This window comes from Nyctereutes procyonoides, unplaced genomic scaffold, assembly GCF_905146905.1.
Source record: "Nyctereutes procyonoides isolate TBG_1078 unplaced genomic scaffold, NYPRO_anot_genome, whole genome shotgun sequence".
In the NCBI taxonomy this organism is placed as follows: Eukaryota; Metazoa; Chordata; class Mammalia; order Carnivora; family Canidae; genus Nyctereutes; species Nyctereutes procyonoides.
Genome location: NW_026575134.1, coordinates 10,588,368 through 10,609,465, shown reverse-complemented (window position 1 = coordinate 10,609,465; position 21,098 = coordinate 10,588,368). Strand labels below are relative to the sequence as shown.

Sequence of the window (21,098 nt, the reverse complement as noted above, 5' to 3'; positions counted from 1 at the left end):
CTCAGGTCCAGGCATCAGGCTTCTCATTTATCTGACCTCAGGCCCTAGGTGATCTCATCCAGTTTCATGGTTTTAAATACCATCTAAAAGCTGAGTCAAAAATTCTTATCTCATGGGGCACCTAGGTGGTCTGCCTTCTGCTCAGGTCATGATCTCAGGGTCCTAGGATCAAGCCCAGTCAGCTTCTCCCTCTGCCCCTCCCCTCTTTAAAATAATTTTTATCTCCAGCCCAGACCTGCATTAGTCTTCTTTATCCAACTATCTACTTGACATTTCCACTTGGATGCCTAATTGACATCTCCAACTTAAAAGAGCCAAAATGGAACTTCTGGCTTACCTCACCACCCTCACCTTACCCTGAACACCAAACCAGTGCTAGCTAGAGTCATCCTATTTCAGTTCACAGATCCACCTTTCTAGTTGCTCACTTTCATTTACATCTCCATGTCCTAGTCAAGAGGTTTACTGGCTCTACTACAAAAACTACCCTAAATACTTCAACACCTCTAGCTAGAGCTCTGCCAAAGCCTCCTAACTGGTCTTGCTGCTTCCTAGTTGCTGTCTCCAAGACTTTTTTCAAACAGCATCCAGAAAACTCTCACTAAAGCAGTGCCTTCCAATGGTTTCCCATCTTATTCAAGTAAAAACCAAGTCCATAAACTGGTTTATAAGCTCTTTGTTCTGGCCACTGACTACCTCCATTTCCTAACACTCAGCCCCACTGGCATCCTCAAGGACATCTAGTGCAACCCTACTTGAAGGTATTATGTTTGCTCTTCGTTTTAGCCACAAGACCTTTCTCCCATATATCAAATGTCACCTTCTTAGAGAGGCTCTCCCTGACCACCCAGGATAAAACAGCACCTCAGTCCACTTCAAAGTCCCTTAATCCAACGTTATTTTTATACCCACAACATTTATTATCACCAAATATGTAAGTTTTTGCTTACTGTCTGCTTCCTTCATAAATACTGGTGTAAGCCTAGAGCCCAGAAGATAAAAGTACTCAATAAATAACTGCTGAATAAAAAAAAAATAATAATAATCAGCCCATGTTGGCCTGCCTAAAATGATTTTTCTCCCAGGTAATGAAATTATAAATTCTGTTCAAAGAAGTATCAAACCAGAGTCATGTTCATCTTTTCAATCTCTAACAAATGATAGAAATACAGGTTCACAAATCTGAATTTGCATCTGGCAGGTTTCTACTAAGTTTCCAAACATATAATTTTTATAATATATGCTTCAGAGGGAATGTTTATCCATGCCTGAGTGATGCAATAATCAGCAAAACCTGTTAATATTAATAGCTCATTAAATGAAAGAGCAAATTTTTGATCCAAAGGCTATTTGAAAGAATGTATTATAACCCCATGCTCCATTTTTCTCAGCAATCAATCTCATAACAAGGTACATTACCATCTTAGTTACTAGTTGCTCTAAATTTGTTTATTAAAATTAATACATGTAAAGAATCAATTTAAGTTTCAATAAATGATTCACAATGTCCTACCCATGAGGTAAGATAAATAAATTATTTTTGTGTGATGCATTTTCTGATTTAAAAAAGCTATCTCCTGATTTCTCACAATGACTGGTTTTCATTTGAACAAAATTGAAAAAGAATAATCCTGGTGGCTGATGCATCTAGAAGCTGCATTTTAATACTAATTTCTCATTCACATAAAATTGCATGTAGGTTTATTTTAAATAGGTTGAGCTATTTGTCAATCCACTTGGTTTATTAAAATTAATATATCTAACATATTCAAGACATTCTGATCATAGTATCTGCAAGAACTGAGCCAGATTCAAACAGGCATCTCTTTAGGAGGCACGTTTATTAATAATGGTAGCAAAAATAAAGACAGTGATGACGCTAATTAATTAACTCTCTGTTACTATAGGCCAGGCCCAAGCCCAGGCCCAGGGTAAGGTTATTTCCATGCAGTCTTCACCTCAAAGGAACATACCATAGGCAGAATAAGCTTTAGTTTAGCTACGGAGTTGCATGGCTAGAACCCTCACATGGTACAAAGCCGACCCACTTTACTATAGATGTTTCAATAGGTGCTCTTTTCTCTCCTTGCCACCCCTCCTTAGCCTGATGGTTTCCCTTGTCATTTTTCTCTTTGCTGTGCAACTTTTATCTTGAAATGTTAGGCTAACAATTTGATGCTTCTACTGCAAATTTCTTTGTATAGCACACTAAACTCTTTGAAGAAAAGGTGGAATATGCTTTTAAATAAATAATACACCAAGAACCTGTCTGAAGAAAGCCAGGTTTAGGAAAATACATCTCTCCACAAAGCAGAGCTGCTTCAGTTTCCAGCTCTATGGCCAAGCTACTCCACAGTGCATTGTGTCTGGTCTATTAACAGGAAAGACCCTATGTAAAATGATGACATTTCTCTATTGCTGATGCAACAGTTTCCTCTCCCTGCACCACTGATTCTACTCATAAATAAATGTGTTGTGTTAAACTGTTAAGAGTTTTGGAACTGTTTATTATTGCAGCATAGCCAACCTCTCCTGCCTACTACAGTACCTGTTAGGATTGGTTCATATTAAATGAAATAATCCATGCAAAGCACTCAGCACAACACATGGTACATAGTAAATGGACCTGAAAAAAATTAAATCAACGATTCTTCATGATTTAAATACTGTTCTCGTTAAAATACACTTTATATGAAATGAATCAGATGTTAGAATTATCTGGCAAGGATTTTAAACCAGCATCATTGCTTCAACAACAATTACTAAATTCTCTTGAGACAAAAGAAATACTAGGATATCTCAGCAAAGAAACAGAAGTTAAGAAACAAAACATGTAAACTTTAGAACTGGCAAGTAAAATAACCAAAAGAAATAATTTAGTGGATGAGCTAAACAGTAAAGTGGATATGAGAGAGAACATAACCAATGAACTTGAGAACAAATCCACAGAATTTACCCAATTTGAACAAGACATAAAACTGACTGAAAAACATGAACGGAGTCTCAGGGACCTGTGGAACAATAACAAAAGAACTAACATTCAAATTACTCAACTCCCAGAAGGAGAAAAGAGTGTGGAACTGAAAAAGTAATTAAGGAAATAATGCTGAAAACTTTCCAAATTTGGTGAAGGACATAACCCTACAGATTTAAGAAGCTGAGCAAATTCCAGCTAAGATAAATTAAAGAAATCCACACCAAGAGACACACCTTAATCAAACTTAACTACTGGAAACTAAGGCACTACCACCAAAAAAATCTTGAAAGCAGCCAGAGAAACAGGACACGGTACTTATGGGGAAGCATCAGTGAAACACATCTGTCAACTGAAATGACAGAGGCCAGAGGAAAGTGGCAGAGCATTTTTCAAGCTCTGAAAGAAAAGAACTGTCAAACACAAATGCTATATTTAGTGAAAATATCCCTCAAAAATGAATGGGAAATAAAGACATTCTCAGATAAAGAAACACAAGAGAATTTGCAGCTTGCAAACTTACCCCTAAAGAATGGCTGAAGAAGTAGTTTCTAAACAGAAAACACCAAAAAACAGAAGATAACAGAAGGCTTAGAACATTAAAATGAACACAGGAATGGGTGAAAATAGGGGTAAATATAGTAAATTATGAGTTTTTAATATTTGATAATTAAAGCAAAGAGTTTAATACCAAATCTGCTGTGGTGCTCAATGAATGTAAATATTTAGACAACTGTGCTTAAAAAGTGAGAACAATAGGGGCATCTGGGTGGCTGCTCAGTGGTTGAGTGTCTGCCTTTGGCTCAGTGATCCCAGGGTTCTGGGATGGAGTCCTACATCAGGCTCCCCAAAGGGAGCCTACTTCTTCCCCTGCCTGTGTCTCTGCCCCTCTCTCTGTGTGTCTCTCATGAGTAAAAAAAAAAAAAAAAAAAAAAAAAAAAGTGGGAACAACAGAGGAACATAAATGGAAGTAAGGCTTTTATACTTGACCAGAAGTGGTAAAATATCATGGATACCAGTAGACTGACATGTTACATATGCATATTTTAATACTTAAGCAACATTAAGAAAACCATACAAAGTAATACATTAAAATCAATCAATCAATCAATAACTTTAAAGACAGAACTTTAAAAAAAACTTCACTCACAGAATGGAATGAGAAACAAGAGAAATGAAAAGCAGAGAAATAGAAAAACAAAAAATGGCAGACTTAAGCCCTAACGTCAATAATTACCTTAAACGTGAATGATCTAACACACCAATTAAAAGACAAATTGGCAGAGTGGAAAAAGTCAATTTGACAAAATTACATATTGTATGGTTCGGTTCATATAACGTGCTTGAAATGACAAAATTACGGCGAGAGAGAAGAGATGGTGGTGCCAGGAGTGAGCTGGAGAGGAAGTGGCTGTGATGATACAAAAGAACCTAGTGGTGAACAGTTCTGCATTTTGATGGCAGTCATGGTCACATCATTCTTCACATGTAACAGAAAAGCACAGAGCCAACACATGGATACACATATGCACAAATGAATCAGGTCTCTGGATTGTGAGATCTGCATCAGGTCTCTGGGTTATCAATATTGACTTCCTGGAGATGATGTTGCACGAGAATTATGCAAGATGTTAGCCTTTGGGAACTGGGTGAAGGGTATAGAAAGTCTGTTACTTCTTACAACTGCATGTGATTCTACACTTATCTCAAAATTTAAAAGTTTAAAAAAACATCTTAAGAAAAAAATGTATACTAGAGTCAGAAACAATTTTTATGTAAAATCTTGGATGAGATGAAAAGAAGAATAAACCAAACCTTTTCCCTAACTCTCTCATTTGAGTTTGAGGTAAGGAAGGAAGGACATGTAGTTTCATTTTGAATCCCATTACTTTGCAACCCAAAAGTTCTGTTACACACAGAAAACTACAAGAATTTGACACAAGAAAACTACAAGAATATATAAAGATTAATGTCTTGTTAAAAAAATTGTATTGTTTTGCTAAGTAAATGCATTTTAAAAACTTTGAAAATGATGGCAGATAATGATAGTAAATAAAATAAGAATCACATGACCCACGGATACCATGGTCCTGTGGTCTTTTTTTCTATGCTTTCATGTGGATTTGAGTGGAAAAAAACTGGATTATTCTCAGAATCAGGTATCAGTAAACTACAACCAGCCCATCTAGCTAGATGCCTGTTTTTATACAGCTTTCAAGCAGGTTTTTACATTTCTATATAATATCCTCAATACTGTCTTTTTGTCTGCAAAGCTTTAAATATTTACAATCTAGACCTTCACAGAAAAAGCTTGCCAGCCTGTGATCTAAATGATATTTCTGTAAAATGCTTTTATCAATTATAAAGGCAATAAAATTCCTTTCTGGATAGTTAGCCAAATTTTTATATTATAAACAAAGTTACAATGAACACTCTTGCAGCTAAATTTCAGCACACAAAGATGGGTGTGCTTTTTGACAGGGATACAACTTAACAACTAACATTTACTTTATAAATATTTTATAAATGTTTATAATTCTTTTCTAAATAAGTAACATTATTTTATGATAAAACATGAGTTTCTATAATTATTAATGTTATGTATAAATTAGCAAGCCAATTCTCTATCCTCCAGAGAAGGAGACAAAGTTCAGAGATTCTGAAATTGATATTTTCCTACTAGTTGAATAAGCCAAAATCTGTAACATCACTCAAAATATCATTTTATACACAGGCAGGAGTTCCAAGGGAGATTTTTTTTTAAATCATGTCCAATTCTACAAAGGTACCAGAGGAAGAGCTAGAATAAGATTAGAGAGGTCACAGGGAAGTTGGAATCAGTGTAACTACAGAGTACAACGCCAGGATTCAGAGCCAGACTGCAGGATTCAAATCCATTTACCAGCGGGTGACCCTGGGCAGTTACCTAAACCCTATAAGTGTTTCTTCATCTATAAAATAGAAGCAATAATCATGGCTAAAACTTGGGCTAGTGAATATATCCAAAGATCTTACCAGAGTGCCAACTGCTATGTCCTACACTAAATGTGTTTTTGTAATAATCTTCATCATCAAAATAGATTCTGAACACTGCTCATTCCACTTACACCATCTTTGCTGCAAGAGAGCTCAGAACCTTCCTCTAAAGCAGTAACTTGGAGGATTTTAAAAATAAAAACCCAGATATTAGCTTGCTCACTTACTTTTTTTTTACAAACATATTTAATATGAAAGAATATTATTTGTTTCAGCCTGAACAAAACCATTATAAGTTTTGGAGTCACCAATGGATGAGAAAAGTACTACTTCAGAGAAAAAAAACTGAATGTAAGTTATTAACTCCAGGTTTAAAACATCTTTTTCCTTCAACTGCTTAACAATGGAGTTTTCTCTATTTCTTGCAACACAGCTGAGCTAGATGCTTTGGAACCTTCTTGACTCCCCACCGAGTTGTCTCCCACATACTATCCCACATTTGCTCTTGACTGAACTTGAGAAACATTTCCACTTTGTCTTCTGCTCCTGCCTAACCCACACCCATACATCCCTATTACCTCTTCTGGGGCTTATACTAATAGAACTTCCTGCCACAGGTAGGAAGTGCCTGCCATCTGTCACACCGACCCCTATCCTCATCCCCTACAATCAGGCTTTGGCTGGCTCCCCAGTTTCCAACAGCTCAAGCCCAGACTGTCTGGTTTGACATATTGGCAGCTCTACAACTTCACCCTAGTTTCCGTGTCCAGCCTCATTTCCCTAACTTCCTCCACCTTCTAGCCACACGGAGTTGCCTCACAGCTGACTGGCTGAACATGCAAGTGCTTTCAACACTCAGTATCTCCCCAAAGACCTGCCCAGCTTCTGCCTAGATTCATCTTCCATATTTAACTCTTAAAGACTCCAAATGAAGAAGCCATTCCCTACTGATCATCCACTATTCTGCGCCCTTGTAGCACTATGCCACCACCCATACCACAGCAATTGTTCCTAAGGATTGACAAGAGCTTAGAACTTCAAAATGGGAATGAAGTTCTTCTGAACACATACTTCACAGCTAGGCACCATACAAGGTGCTTCACAAACAGCAATCATATCTAATCCTCACGGCAACACACAGGAACCACATGAGGGGACTGAGGAAAAGATGAGCTGAGTGCTATGCCCAAGACCACACAGCAGGTACAAAGTATAACTGAGAAATGAATCCAAGGCCTGACTCGGTAGTCCCTCAGTCCCGGCTGATGTAGAAGACACCGGAGCTAGAAGGTAAAAATGATAGAAAGAGCCCAGATCTGAGTTTGAACTCATTTCTCCCCTGCACCAGCTATATGACATTAGACAGGTTACCTTTTAGGTCTTGGTTTCTTCAACTTTAATGGAATGACCTTTCCTTCCATTTCTTTGCTGAGTGTTCAACCTTATTCCCTTCTTTCCTAGTTTTTGTCCATTTCTATTCTGAGTTTTAAAGTTTCTGGTTTAAGATAGTTTTGCATATCTGCAAATGCTTGTTTAAAGACATGATGGAGTGTTATTCTACTGCTTGTTTTGGCTGAACACTTTTGACTCTCATTTGATTTTCTTAATATAGTTATATAGATACATAGATATTTTTTGGAGGGGGGGGTATGGATGCTCCCTGCCATTTCAGTTCACTTTTACAAGTCTTAGATTGCCAGGACAGCAACAATACATGTTCCTATGGAGGGAATGAGATATTTGAATGGTTTATTAGGTCTCTTAGTTACACTGGTAATCAAAGCGCATTTTCTTTAATAAGGGGCACTACTGGGCAGCCCCGGTGGCGCAGCGGTTTAGCGCCGCCTGCAGCCCGGGGTGTGATCCTGGAGACCCAGGATCGAGTCCCACATCGGGCTCCCTGCATGGAGATTGCTTCTCCCTGCCTCCCTCTCTCTCTCTCTCTTTCTCTCTGAATAAATAAATAAATAAATCTTAAAAAAGGGGGGGGCACTATTTTTTTGGTACTGGGGAGAGGAGAGTAGGTAAGTATCCTGATTTTCTACTGTTTATAGGTACCCTTAGTCCCCACCCCTTTTCCTTTAATATCACCACCAAGCTTCCAAGGGACATGCCCCCTTCTCTCCAAGAGCAGCCTTAACCTAACACTGTCCCCCTAGTCCCACACAGCGCCATTTAAAATCCTCAACACCCAGCACTGGGATCCAGCGGGTGTCAGACCTGTTCTCAGGACTGGCCCACTCAGGGTGGGACCCTCTCCCTCCAGGGAGTGACTTTCGTGTGTACATCACCCCCGCTGGGGATCAGCTACATTCTGTTTATCTCCAGCTGGCCTCCATTGGACTCAGCTCCAGACTCCATCCACAGCTGGCTCTGCTGGTTTTGGATATGTATTTCTCCACTTATACTGAAGTTTACAACATACCCTGTTTCCTGATTATGTTGGAGGCATGAGTTGTGTGTGTGTGTGTGTGTGTGTGTGTGTGTGTGTGTGTGTTGTTTGCTCTCTTTGTGGATATGTTTAGTATCTGAAGGATACTAAATAAAAGATTTATTTAGGAGGCTGCCAACATCCTCCTCACTTCTGAAATGAAATTCTTGGACAGGACTCTAACACTGCAGAATTCTATACCAGTGAGTCTTGAGAACATGGCAACCAGAGGTCTCCAAAAATGAAACTGGTAACCTAAACTGCTTTTCAGTATTTTATTAAAAACCAAAAAGTATTATACCATACCTATAAGCAAACTCTGTAAAGCCTTATCAGGAGCCTCAAAGAGAGTATCAGAGATCCTTAGTAGTACAAATATTAGGAACCATGCCTCTACAGCCAAACTGCAAATGTGTAACAGCATAATATATGTTTTCTAGATTAAAATGGGTGACGGGCACTGAGGGGGGCACTTGACAGGATGAGCACTGGGTGTTATTCTGTATGTTGGCAAATTGAACACCAATAAGAAATAAATTTATTATAAAAAATTTAAAAAAGTAAATAAAAACTGTCAAAAATTAAAATAAACAAAAACCGAAAATAAAATAAAATAAAATAAAAATAAAATGTTTAAGCCCACCTTTTCCCTGAAAAAGCAAACAAAATCCATATAAAATTATATGCAAAGCAACCTATATTTACAGACTATACTGGCTACAGTCACATTGGTGTGAATTTCCAGCAGGTTATCGTAGATATTTTTCATTCCTCTAAGCTAAAAGAAATAGTTATAGGATATAATAATTATTAGTAATCCATCCATAAAATTGGTTAAGTTCATGAATATGTGTTATGCTTCAACTTTCATGCACAGACTTGAAAAGAAAATTTTGGGGGGGCACCTGGGTGGCTCAGTGGTTGAGCGTCTGTCTTTGGCTTAGGTCATGATCCCAGGATCCTAGGATCAAGTCTCTCATCCGGCTCCCCACGGAGAGCCTGCTTCTCCCCCTGCCTATGTCTCTGCCTCTCTGTGTCTCTCATAAACAAATAAAATCTTAAAAAAATAAAAATAAAAATATAATTTTTTTTAAAAGCCCACACTTAAATATTACTTTATTCTCCTTAAAATACAATCTTTAACACAATTTAGCTCCTTAACAGTTTTACATGTAGGTACATTCCTTTTTATTTTATGAGAAGAACTATAATTTGAATGACTCAGGAATTACAGCAATAACCATGTCATATTCACTGAACGAATGAGAAAAGAATATTGCAGAACCTACATTGGTTGTTTTAAAATTTATTTATTTATCTTTGAGAGAGAGAGAGAGAGAGAGACTGCCTGAGAGTGGGGGTGGAAGGGGCAGAGAGAGGGAGGGAGAGAATCTTAAGCAGACTCCGCACCCAGTGCAGAGCCCAGCATAGGGCTTGATCTCACAACCCTGAAATCATGACCTGAGCCAAAATCAAGAGTCGGATGCTTAACCAACTGAGCCACTCACAGGCCCCTAAAATACAGATTTTTTTAAAGTATCAATATTAATCTGCAAAACTTTGCATCAAATTTCCCACTACCAACACACCTCAGGTTAAACTACTCTTCACGATCAGGAGAAAGTGTTCCTTTTCCTGTTTATTTAAGTCAATCCATTTAATATTTTTAAAGACAATGGGCATGTTCTGCCCCAAGGCCCAATCAGCTGCGGCCCTACTTTACTACCCCAGTCTCCAGCACGTCGCACTTAACAAAGTAGAACAAGCTCAAGATAACATGGTGAGCAAGAAATCCTCAGGCTCCTGTACCACTGCCACCTTACCTCAGACTCATCTGTAGATTCTTCGAGAGACTCGGTTTCCTACAAAGCACAGAGGGGGAAAATGGTCAGAGGAGATGACACAAGAATAAAATAAAGGAGAAGAGTCATCGCATCCCCCCCACCACCACCCACCTGCCGTTTCTGGGAAGAAATCTACAATTACGGTAGAAAGGACTCCACATGGTGTGACTCTCACAAGCCTCCACAACTTCCCACATCTAGCAGGACTGAGATGGTTACTCTGGGGTCACTCAGACCCGTGGCTCCTGCTGACCTCCCTCGAGTGGTCAGCAGGCTGATGAACAGCCCCAGGAGCTGTCACATGAGTACACAGAAGGCTCTTTCCTTCACTAAAAATGCAAATGGGTCTGGCAAAGCAGCCCTACTGATCTTGGAAGGGAAGAGGAAACTGCCATCCTCAAGGTATCTCTACGCCAATTTTTATACTGAAAAGCCCTTGTGCTATTAATTATTATGCTATGAATCTGGTGAAGTCAAAGCGAATGTCTTGCTTAAACAGCTTTTTACAAAAGAATTCCCCTAGAGTGGTACCTATCAGACAAGAGCAAACAAGCTCTATAATTTACATCTACTCTTTAAACCATTAACTGGAAGACAAATTCTGCCATTTAACACAGTTTCCCTCTTGCTAGACAATGAATCTTGCTGCTCTGGAGAAAACAAAGCAAAAAGGGAAAAATTGACTTGATCCTGCTAATCTCTCACCTGTCCACTGAAAGAGAGAATCTGCTGATGCCACGCATCCTCAAAGAGGTCAGCAAAATGAAGATTTACTTAACATACTTATAGATATCAATAGCAATAAAAGGTTACAACTAATATGCTGACACTGAATGTAAGCATTTTACAACAATCCATGAGATAAAAAAAGATCAAAAAAATGGGGCAAGGACATTTTAGATATAACTAACATTTTTCAAGAAAAAAAATAAACATTTTAAAGAAAGTCAGATGTAGATATTACTCAGGGCAGGTTGTATAGCAGGATATACACAAATCTGGCATTTGAAAACATTTTAATTTCAATCATGGGAGAACTTGGTAGGTGGCAGGATGTGGAGCAGCCTTGTGGATAATACGTTTCTGCTCTGAAAGGTCATCTGTAAAATGGGGATAAATGTGACTTGTAATTAAGAATTTTACTGCAGTTGTATCATTACCCAGAATGAACATGAGTCTCCTCTAAATCTCAATGCAGCCTATTTAGTTTTCAAGTTCTTCTACATTAGAAAATTCTTATTGCTTTGGAGCTACAATCCCTCTGCAGTAACTTTTTGTACTGAGCACCAATAAGATACATAAAAAATCCAATTCTTCTACTACTTGACAGTTCTCCAGAGAGTTAATGACACGTATCATGCCTGCCCTTCTAAATTGTTTTTCCTCTGTGGTAACCATCCCAGATCCTGGTTCTCGTCCACTTACCATCCTGATTCTTCTCTTCTGGACACACTCCATTTATTATTAACAGTCACTTTTCTGACATCCTTACTGAACATCTATTATATATATCCACACAATGCTAAATGCTTTGCACCTAGCATCTCAGAATTTTCTAATGACCCTTGAGGTAAGAACATCCAGGCTCAAAGGCTAAACTTAATGACTTCTGACACTCTTTCTGCCCCTGTCTATTCCTGAATATTAAGTTACTAATGTTAGCAAAACAAGGCTATGACCACCATGACAATGACCTGCACCTGGATACCTATTCCCCAACCCAAGAACTCTAAACTCTAAAAGGACACTGGATTCAGAATTCAGAAAAATTCCATTAAGCCTAAGGAAATTTTTTTTCTGATTTGAAATCCATTCAAATAGGCACATGGGGTAAAAGAGCAAATCTCTCATTTATGTTCTTCATTAAAACAAAAGCATTTAAGTCCCCACCCAGCAATTTCAACCAAAAACTCAAAAATCAAATTATACTCTTGCTCTGAACCAAAAAGCATGCAGTGCCAGAATCTGACACCACGAGGCGTGTAGCTCTCAGAAACTAAGTCTTCAGGGAAAACCAGGCTCTCAGAGAAACTTCCTGAGGCCACTGGTATCAATGAGAACATTTGCTCCAGTACAGTCTCGAACTGACCCCCAGCACCAGCACAGACCTCCCAAAGGTAGCTGTGTGTGGCTTCAAAAAAAAAAAAAAAAAAAAAAAGCCACACTTTTGTTCACAACCCCACCAAAGCAATGTGTGAGTGACTTCAGGAATCATCCTGCCTGCTATTTCTTATCTTCATCCAAGCCCCTGTACTGAATACTCTAGAGACCAGGGGCAAACCAGAAGACAGGAGGTCAATGTCCCAGTGAAGGATCCAAAAAGCTAGGCTGAACGGTGAGAAAGGTTACAATTCAGAAAGAGTCAGTGGTTTTCAAAACTTTTTTTAACTTCACACTCTAACTTTTAAAGAACTCCAAATCTGAAAACATAAGTCACAAAACTGTGCTGTTCTCTAGTGAAATAAACCAGATGTGTACTGTTCAATTCCACTTATATGAGGTGGCAAGTAGAACAGAGTAGAGGGGAGGCCGGAGGAGAGGCGATGGGGGGTTGGTGTTAATGGGTACAGAGTTCCAGTCTGTGATGACGAAAAGTTCTAGAGATGGATGGTAGTAATGGCTGCACAGCAATGCAAATGTACTCAATGCCACTAATCATACGCTTAAAAATGGTTAAAGTGGTAAATACTATGTATATTTTACCACAATTTTAAAAAATTGTGTTGTTTGAAGCAAAAATAATGAGCTAGAAGGCGCAGAGTGATTCAAATGTAGAGCTGGACAAAAATATGGGCAACAGGAGAAGGTTAACCTCAACAATTGCTCCGCCTTACCTTTCTTTTGCAAACCAATCCCTTAAACTCAATCACTTACCCAAACCTAACAATCGTTGTGCCTTGACATGAGAACTCTTGAATCTATACACATTGTTGGGGGAGGGGTACAGAATCTGGGGGGAAACAGAGGCCGGAGCCTGAGGAAGGCCAGCTCCAACATCTGCAGGATGAAGAAACAGAGCAGAGATCAGGCCCCAGGAAATCAGCCTGGCTTGAGGATAGACTTGAGACACTCAGCGCTGCACTGCCACCTTCTCTCCTTCCCAACAGATTGTGTAACACAGCTAAACTTAATGGAAAACAGGGTGTGAGAGATCCCAATGTTGGATGTGGACCAAGGCTAGAGGATCTATCTGTGCGATGCGTATCTATTTGTGTGATATTCCTGTATCATCAAAGCGCCAGTTTCTAAAAGTTCAAAGGAGCTGTGGCCAGTTTGGAGCACTCAGGCATTAATTAGGCTGGTTGAGTAGCAAAGATGAAGGAGTATCTGGGAAGTGGGCACTATGGGCAGACTCAGGGTACCAACTCCACTGAGCCCAAAGGCTCAGCTACTGGCACCCATCATTGTCTGCAAAGGAGGGAAAACCTGGATGTCTGCCCAGCATGGAAAAAGAGACCAGAGGTGACATAGTGACCCAATCCCAAATCTAACTGCATTACAATCACATCAATTCAATTTGGGGAAACTGGCTAATACTCCTACAAACACTCCATCTTCAGATTCTGATTCAGGGAGTCTAAATACGAGCCTAGAATCACAAGCATTTGATAAAAACAACGACAACAACAACAAACACTGAGGAGGACCAAGTTCCCAGAAGAAACAAAGGCAAGGGTGACTGAACGGCAGAAAATAGGGAGTTGTATGAAACACAGAACCCCAGACTCGATGAGTGCTCCCTCTCCAAGGTGGTAATGTAGGTAGTCAGCGAGACCACTAATAATCAGCTGCTGACAGTGGCCTTCAGCCAGCCAGTCCAGACAAAAATGAGAGGAAAATCTTTTAAGGCAATAAGCATGTCCGGCTAAGCTAATTTCTGTGACTACATTTTAGTTATATGATGGTAAAGAGTGGATCCTCTAAAAATTTCTCTGACACTGTGTTTTAGCAAACTTATTTGGGGCTTTGGGTTTCTTTCTTTAGTTATTAGTGAAGTTGCTTTTAAAAGATCTTGATCAAACTAAAAAAAGAGAGAGAGACAAAATTGTGCATACTTGAGCAAAGCCCAAGTTTGGACAATAAACTGTTGTCCTACACATAAGACGCTTCAATCTGAGTTAGGGACAAATGGGGCTAGGCAGGGAAAGTTAGCGGGCCAGGGAAACAGGCTCACAAGAATCCCCAAAATGCTGAAGTGTAAGAAAACCAGAGATAAGGAAACAAGCCAGACCACCCTGCCCTAGGTGTGGGTGGGGATGATGTCTTTTTTTATGATAGTCATCTGTAACCAACAAAGAATAACCAGACCCCAAGAAGTAAACCATTTAGGATGTTATCACTAGTCCTTATTCAATGGTGGTATCAATGTTAAAAGGATTTAAGTTCCCTGGTTGTCTTTCAATAAAAGACCAACCCTACAAGCCCCCAGTGGGCAACCCTGTGGGGAAGCTCTCACTCTAAGAGCTCTCTCTGTATCTTTGCTTGCTTCATAAACTTCTATTGCTTTACTTCCTCTCCTTTGTGACTTCCGACTCCTTGAGACAAGAACCCAGCTCTCTCCCGTATCAAACCTGGCCACATAATTTATCCCATTTCATACTCACAAGGGTTCTGGAGTACATGCCCCAGTTTACAGTCAAGAAAACTGAGGCAGTCAAATATTTGTACTCACATGGGAGTACACATGCTCATGAACTGCCATCTAATAATCAGTAACTGCTCTACAATAAGGATTAAATTCCCCCAAGTTTTAATTCTTTTTTTTTTAATTTTTTTTAATATTTATTTATATATTTATTTATTTATGATAGTCACAGCAAGAGAGAGAGAGGCAGAGACACAGGCAGAGGGAGAAGCAGGCTCCATGCATCGGGAGCCCGATGTGGGATTCGATCCCGGGTCACCAGGATTGCGCCCTGGGCCAAAGGCAGGCACTAAACCGCTGCGCCACCCAGGGATACCTCCCCCAAGTTTTAAAATGTAGAGGGAAAATTAAGGAATGGAAAGGAAAGGAAAAGGAGAAGGAGAAGGAGAAGGGAAAGGGAAAGGGAAAAGGGAAAGGGAAAGGGAAGGAACTCTACTCTTTTGTAGGAATAGGTGGTCTGACTGATCAAATATTTTAATAGACTAGGTTCCCTGATGGTTGGTTGGAAAGATGAAAGGGGACCAGAGGGAGAGGAATGTAGAAAATGTAATCTACCAATATATTTGAATTAATAACTTTCAAAAGTTTCAAGTTAAAACAACACAAATTCTACTGCATCTAACTTACAAGTTGCCATTTTTAATTCAAAAAGCTAGTCTCTCCCTAATGAATTCATTTCAACATTTTATTAAGCACCTAGTACCTGTAAAGCACTACCCTTTGAGAGATACAGACATGAGTAAGCTCTGTCCTCATTCTTGAGGACTCAGCAATCTGCAGTAGAGAGAAGACAAATACACGAACAACCAGACTTCAAGCAGAATGTTATCCATAAAAGAGGTATGAACAAATACTGTTAGGCATCTGAGATAATGAAGGTCAACTATAAATCATTTTATAGCTAAGTAAAACTGCTGGTTAGAAGATTTCTAGTCCTTTCTGTGACCTATATAATATATATGTAGTTATTTCTGCAAACTACCTTCACCATACTGAGCATAAACAAAGATTTCCCAATGACTTAAAAAAAAATGTTCAATCATATCCAAAAAAAGTGATTTTTGAGTTTGAGACCTTATGAACTACTTTACATTATGTTAATTCAGTACAGATCTTACTGTTTAGGATGCTTCTAAAATTAAAGAGGAAAAAAAAAGGGGGGGGAAACTGCAATCACCAAAGAATACAATGCTCAGAAAAGTTAAGAGGAGAGATTTAGTTTTGTCTTGTTCATCATAAAGGGTTGTTTGCATTTATAGTGCATGATGTCAAGGGGGAAAAAAGCTTTCTTTGCCCTAACCTGTCATCAGGTAATAGCTAATTTTAATACACATCTCAGTTCTTAAAGCATTCTAGGGTGAAAAATTATGTCAAGATTTTCTAAAAGGTTCAAAGTAGCAGAACAGAACAATTAGCAAATTTTTTTAACTCCACTTTTGTGCCCTTTAAGTGTTCAAAAAACTGTATACAAAAGGCCAGGGCAGCCAGGGTGGCTTGGCGGTGTAGCGCCGCCTTCAGTCCAGGGCCTGATCCTGGAGCCCCGAGATCAAGTCCCGATCCATGGGAGGAGCCTGCTTCTCCCTCTGCCTGTGTCTCTGTCCCTCTCTGTGTGTCTCTCGTGAATAAATAAATAAAATCTTTAAAAAAAAGCCAGATTTTAATGGCTTCTTTACTGTGAAATGCACAAATGAAGCAGGGTGAGAAAATTCTAACCATTTTTAATCTACAAAGGACTACTAACAAAATATTATTTATTAGCTTTAATTTAGTAGCATTATTTGCTTTAAAAAATAACAATTTGTGAATGTCTGCTTCCTTATGCAATTAACAAAATGCTGGACTTTTTGAGAGTGACATTGGTGGAGGGATGAATGTCCACTCTAACCGTATGCAAGCTATTCAAGTGTCAAAGGTGAAATTATGACTTGAAGGACATTTATTAAGGTGCTAAGGGCCCATTCTGCTTCATAAAAAAAATTTTTTTTAAATACAAAAAAAAAAAAAAAAACAGAATTAGGGGATCCCTGGGTTGCTCAGTGGTTTGGCACCTCCCTTTGGCCCAGGGCGCGATCCTGGAGTCCCGGGATCGAGTCCCACGTCAGGCTCCCGGCATGGAGCCTGCTTCTCCCTCTGCCTGTGTCTCTGCCTCTCTCTCTATGTCTATCATAAATAAATAAATAAATAAATAAATAAATAAATAAATAATAAATAAATAAATAAATCTATCTATCTTAAAAAAAAACAATTGGGTTTCTAAGTATTTTTTAAAAGGTGGGGTATTCAAGTGAAAAACTGTGAGCTTTGGAGACAGACGACTGGAGTTTTATTATAGAAAAAAAGCCTAAGTTACTTTAGTTGGAATTTCCATTTCCTTATGTGTAAAACTCAATCATTTAACACATATTGTGGCACTACTCTAGGTGTCAAGCAAACAGCAGTGAACAAATCCTTACCATCATGAAGCTTACATTCTAATGGGGAGAATATACAGAAATGAACACAAAAACGTACAGAACAAATCAACAAATTTTAAAACACGCTGTGTCAGATGGTGATGAGTGTTAAGGAGGAAAATAATGCAAGAAAGAGGTTTCAAAGAATGATCAAAGAAAGCCTCACTGAAAAAGATAACACTTGAACAAAGACATAAAGGAACTGGGGCAGCGGGTTAGAAGGGCCCGTAGATATCTGGGGTAAAAAAGGGAGCAGTGTTGAGCAAAGGCCCTGATGTAGAAACATGTCCGCCTGTTGAAGGAAGAGTAAGAAAACCAAGTATAGCTGATGCCGAGTGACAAAAAGGGAACAGAGAAAAGCAGTGGAAAATGAGGTCAGAAAAAGGAGAAGGAGCATCTGGGGCAAGTCCCACATGGCAACCTGTGTATCCTAAAGGCCCCGGCTTTTCCTCCGAGTGCAATGAGAAGCCGTTAGGTGTAAGACATAGGAGGTGCTCGTCCTGGCATTTATCAGAATAAACGTTTACCACGCGGAAGTCTTTGGTGAGGACCAAATGTGACGTTGTAGGGTTTGCACTGGAAAGTGCTATAAAAATCCAAAGCATTTGTATTATATCGCTAACTTTCTATGAGTGCTTTTTAAACATCAGACGGCTTTGCCAAACGTCTCTGCCACACAAAACACTAGTAAATAGAAAGGGCAACTTTCTCCGTTTCTACTACCTTATATCTAAGATCTAGGCTTTCTGCCTTTAAGCCTAACTACAAATAAGCTATATTTCAACCTGAAAGACCAACAGTGTGAAAAGCAATCTCACCACTACCATCAAACCTAGCAATGACTCATGAAATTACATGTGCTTAACGAGCATTTTTCCTTCGAAGTGACTGGATGGGAAAAGGCAGCTTCAGTGCTTGGTAGCAACACCCCTGTTGTCACAATGACCCCGCAAACCCAGTTTCTACCTTATTTCTTTTTTTTTTGAATTTATTTTTTTTTATGATAGTCACGAGAGAGAAAGAGAGAGAGAGAGAGAGGCAGAGACACAGGCAGAGGGAGAAGCAGGCTCCATGCACCGGGAGCCCGACGTGGGATTCGATCCCGGGTCTCCAGGATCGCGCCCTGGGCCAAAGGCAGGCGCCAAACCGCTGCGCTACCCAGGGATCCCCTGTACCTTATTTCTTAATTACTGATATATATCAAATGTACCTAGGGCAAATTTTCATCATGCGAATGAGGTACGTTACAAATGGTACAAATTATCAACCTGTTAAAACTTCCCTTTGTTACAGTATAGCTCATCATAAATCACTTTTTCGAGGCAATTAGGGAAACTGATGACCGTGTTAATTTGTAAGGAAAAACACTGCCAACCTGGAAGGGCCTTGGAAACGGAAAAGTTATTTCCCCCACGTTCTGACCTTTTGTCTGCGCTTTTTTGTCTTCTTGATATTACTCCATCATAGCAGCTAACGTCTGGCTACCTCCATTGCCTACATGAAAGTGACTCTACTGGGATCCCTGGGTGGCTCAGTGGTTTGGCGCCTGCCTTTGGCCCAGGGTGCCATCCTGAGGTCCCGGGATCGAGTCCTGTGTCAGGCTCCCGGCATGGAGTCTGCTTCTCCCTCCTCCTGTGTCTCTGCCTCTCTCTCTCTACCATGAATGAATGAATGAATAAATCAATAAATAAATAAGGTGACTCTACTGCCATCCCTAACTACTACTCTAAAATCTCTCTCTCTCTGCCATGAATAAATAAATAAAATATTTTTAAAAGGGCGGTGGGGGATCCCTGGGTGGCTCAGCGGTTTAGCACCTGTCTTCAGCCCAAGGCCTGATCCTGGAGTCCCGAGATCGAATCCCACATCCGGCTCCCTGCGTGGAGCCTGCTTCTCTCTCTTTCTCTCTGCCATGAAAACAAATAAATAAAATCTTTAAAAAAATAAAATAAAATCCAGTGCCACGTTGCCAAGTGTGGACTGGCATTGCCATCTGATGTCCACCCAGCAACAAATCTCATGTAACTTTCACTGAGCCCAACTTTCACGAAGTACTTTAACTTGGTACTATCTTTTTTTTTTTAAAGATTTTATTTATTTACTCACGAGAGACACACACACACACGGGGGCGGGGGGGCAGAGACACAGGCGGAGGGAGAAGCAGGCGCCATGCAGGGAGCCCGATGTGGGACTCGATCCCGGGACCCCGGGGTCACGCCCTGGGCCGAAGGCAGGCACTAAACCGCTGAGCCCCCAGGAATTCCCTAATTTTTATATTAAAGATTTTATATATTTACTTACTCATGAGAGACACACAGAGACAGAGAGAGGCAGAGACCCAGGCGGAGGGAGAAGCAGGCCCCACGCAGGGAGCCCGACGCGGGACTCGATCCCGGGACCCGGGGTCACGCCGCGGGCGGAAGGCGGCGCTAACCCGCTGAGCCCCGCCCCCCACCCCCCACCCCCCGTGCTACTATCTTACTGTGTCCTGAACCACCCTCAGAGAACGTTACCCTTCTATCTCCATTGTGTATTTAAGGTTGAATAACCAGCCCCGGAGCCCCCGCGTTCCTGCCCCGACGGCAGGCGCCCAAGCACCGCTGCACGCCGCGGCTGGCCCCCTCCGCTCAGCCCCGCAGAGGCAGCTCTGCTCTCACCTGGATGCGAAGGCCTTGGAGGCCAGTCGCCCGGCCTGCGAACCCAGGCTGCGGCTTGCGCCCCCCAAGGGCAGCAGGCCCCCGGGCCAGCCGCGCGGCCTTCAGGCCACGATCTCACGGAGGGCAGCCCGCAGGGCACGGCGAGCAGGGCCGCCCCGCGGGGGTGTGTCCGCCAGCCTTCCCCGCCGCCCGCCAGCAGCGGCCGCCCACCTGCCTCCCCGCCCCCCGACACGCACCTTCCCGCGGCAGCCCCGCACGCCCGCCCGCTCCGCTCCAAGCCCCGACCGCCAGTCGCCCTCGCCTCTCACTCGCTCGCCTGCAGCTACAGCCCTTACCTGCCCCTCTGCTTCCGCCATGGTGCCGCCGGGGAGTCACATGACAGACGCGGAAATGAGAGAAACCGAGACGCGGGGACCCGGGGGCTGCTGGGAAATGTAGTTCCAGCAGCGTGTCGCCGCGGAGCCTTTTCCAGCTGGGGAGGCTCTTGGGCCTCATCCCTGCTTTGACTCTCCAAGCTCAGCGTGCTTGTGCTATGTAGAATCTGAACGGAACCGTCGTTAGTTCCATGATTTATTTTATTGCTGTTCTTACTGGTCCCCTGATTATGATATTATCTATTGATATTTAATGTATATCAGGACCTAGGGTTATAGTTTTGCATGAATTTTCTTACTGAATTCTTCCAGCCGCCCCTTAGTGTTTTCATTCATAGAGGAGAACACCGTGGCTCAGAGGTCACACCGCTTGTGAGAGGCAGAACTACGATTCGATTAGAATTTGGTCTTGTCTAATGCCAGAGACTCTGTGATTAGAAAATGCTGCTTAAGAAAAAAAGAAAGAAAGAAAGAAAAAGAAAATGCTGCTTAGTCTACAAGTGTTCTTGTCCTTTTTGAAAAACATATTAAGTGAATATGAAGCATAAGTCACTCTTTGCAGTGGAGAACCACATAAAAAGTTATACTTCAAAAATACTGGGTTAGCTTGTACTGCTTGCCCAGAGCCCCACGTTTTCTCATGTGAAATGACAGTTTTTGGCTCCCTTGTCTAAGAGGTCCTCTCACCCCCTGCTGCTGAAAGGGTGGTCCACAGACCAGCAGCATTAATATCTGGGAACTTG

The 21,098-nt window shown here is 40.9% G+C and overlaps 1 protein-coding gene across 4 annotated transcripts in view; it reads right to left on the bottom strand.

The window, feature by feature from the left end:
* The window catches only part of VPS41 (VPS41 subunit of HOPS complex), a 166,338-nt gene extending 145,986 nt beyond the window's left edge, over positions 1–20,352 (bottom strand). Inside the window, exons 1-2 of one of the 4 annotated variants that reach the window (XM_055300997.1) lie at positions 20,317–20,352; positions 10,205–10,243 (exon numbers count right to left, since the gene is read on the bottom strand). In XM_055300997.1, the coding sequence (XP_055156972.1) occupies positions 10,205–10,243; positions 20,317–20,337 (60 nt within the window). In that variant the 5' untranslated portion in view covers positions 20,338–20,352. Of the gene's footprint in view, positions 1–10,204; positions 10,244–14,829; positions 14,863–19,140; positions 19,164–19,981; positions 20,050–20,316 lie in introns of those variants that run through there. The other 3 variants (XM_055301001.1, XM_055300999.1, XM_055300998.1) reach the window with 3 other exon arrangements.
* Positions 20,353–21,098: the final 746 nt, after the last annotated feature.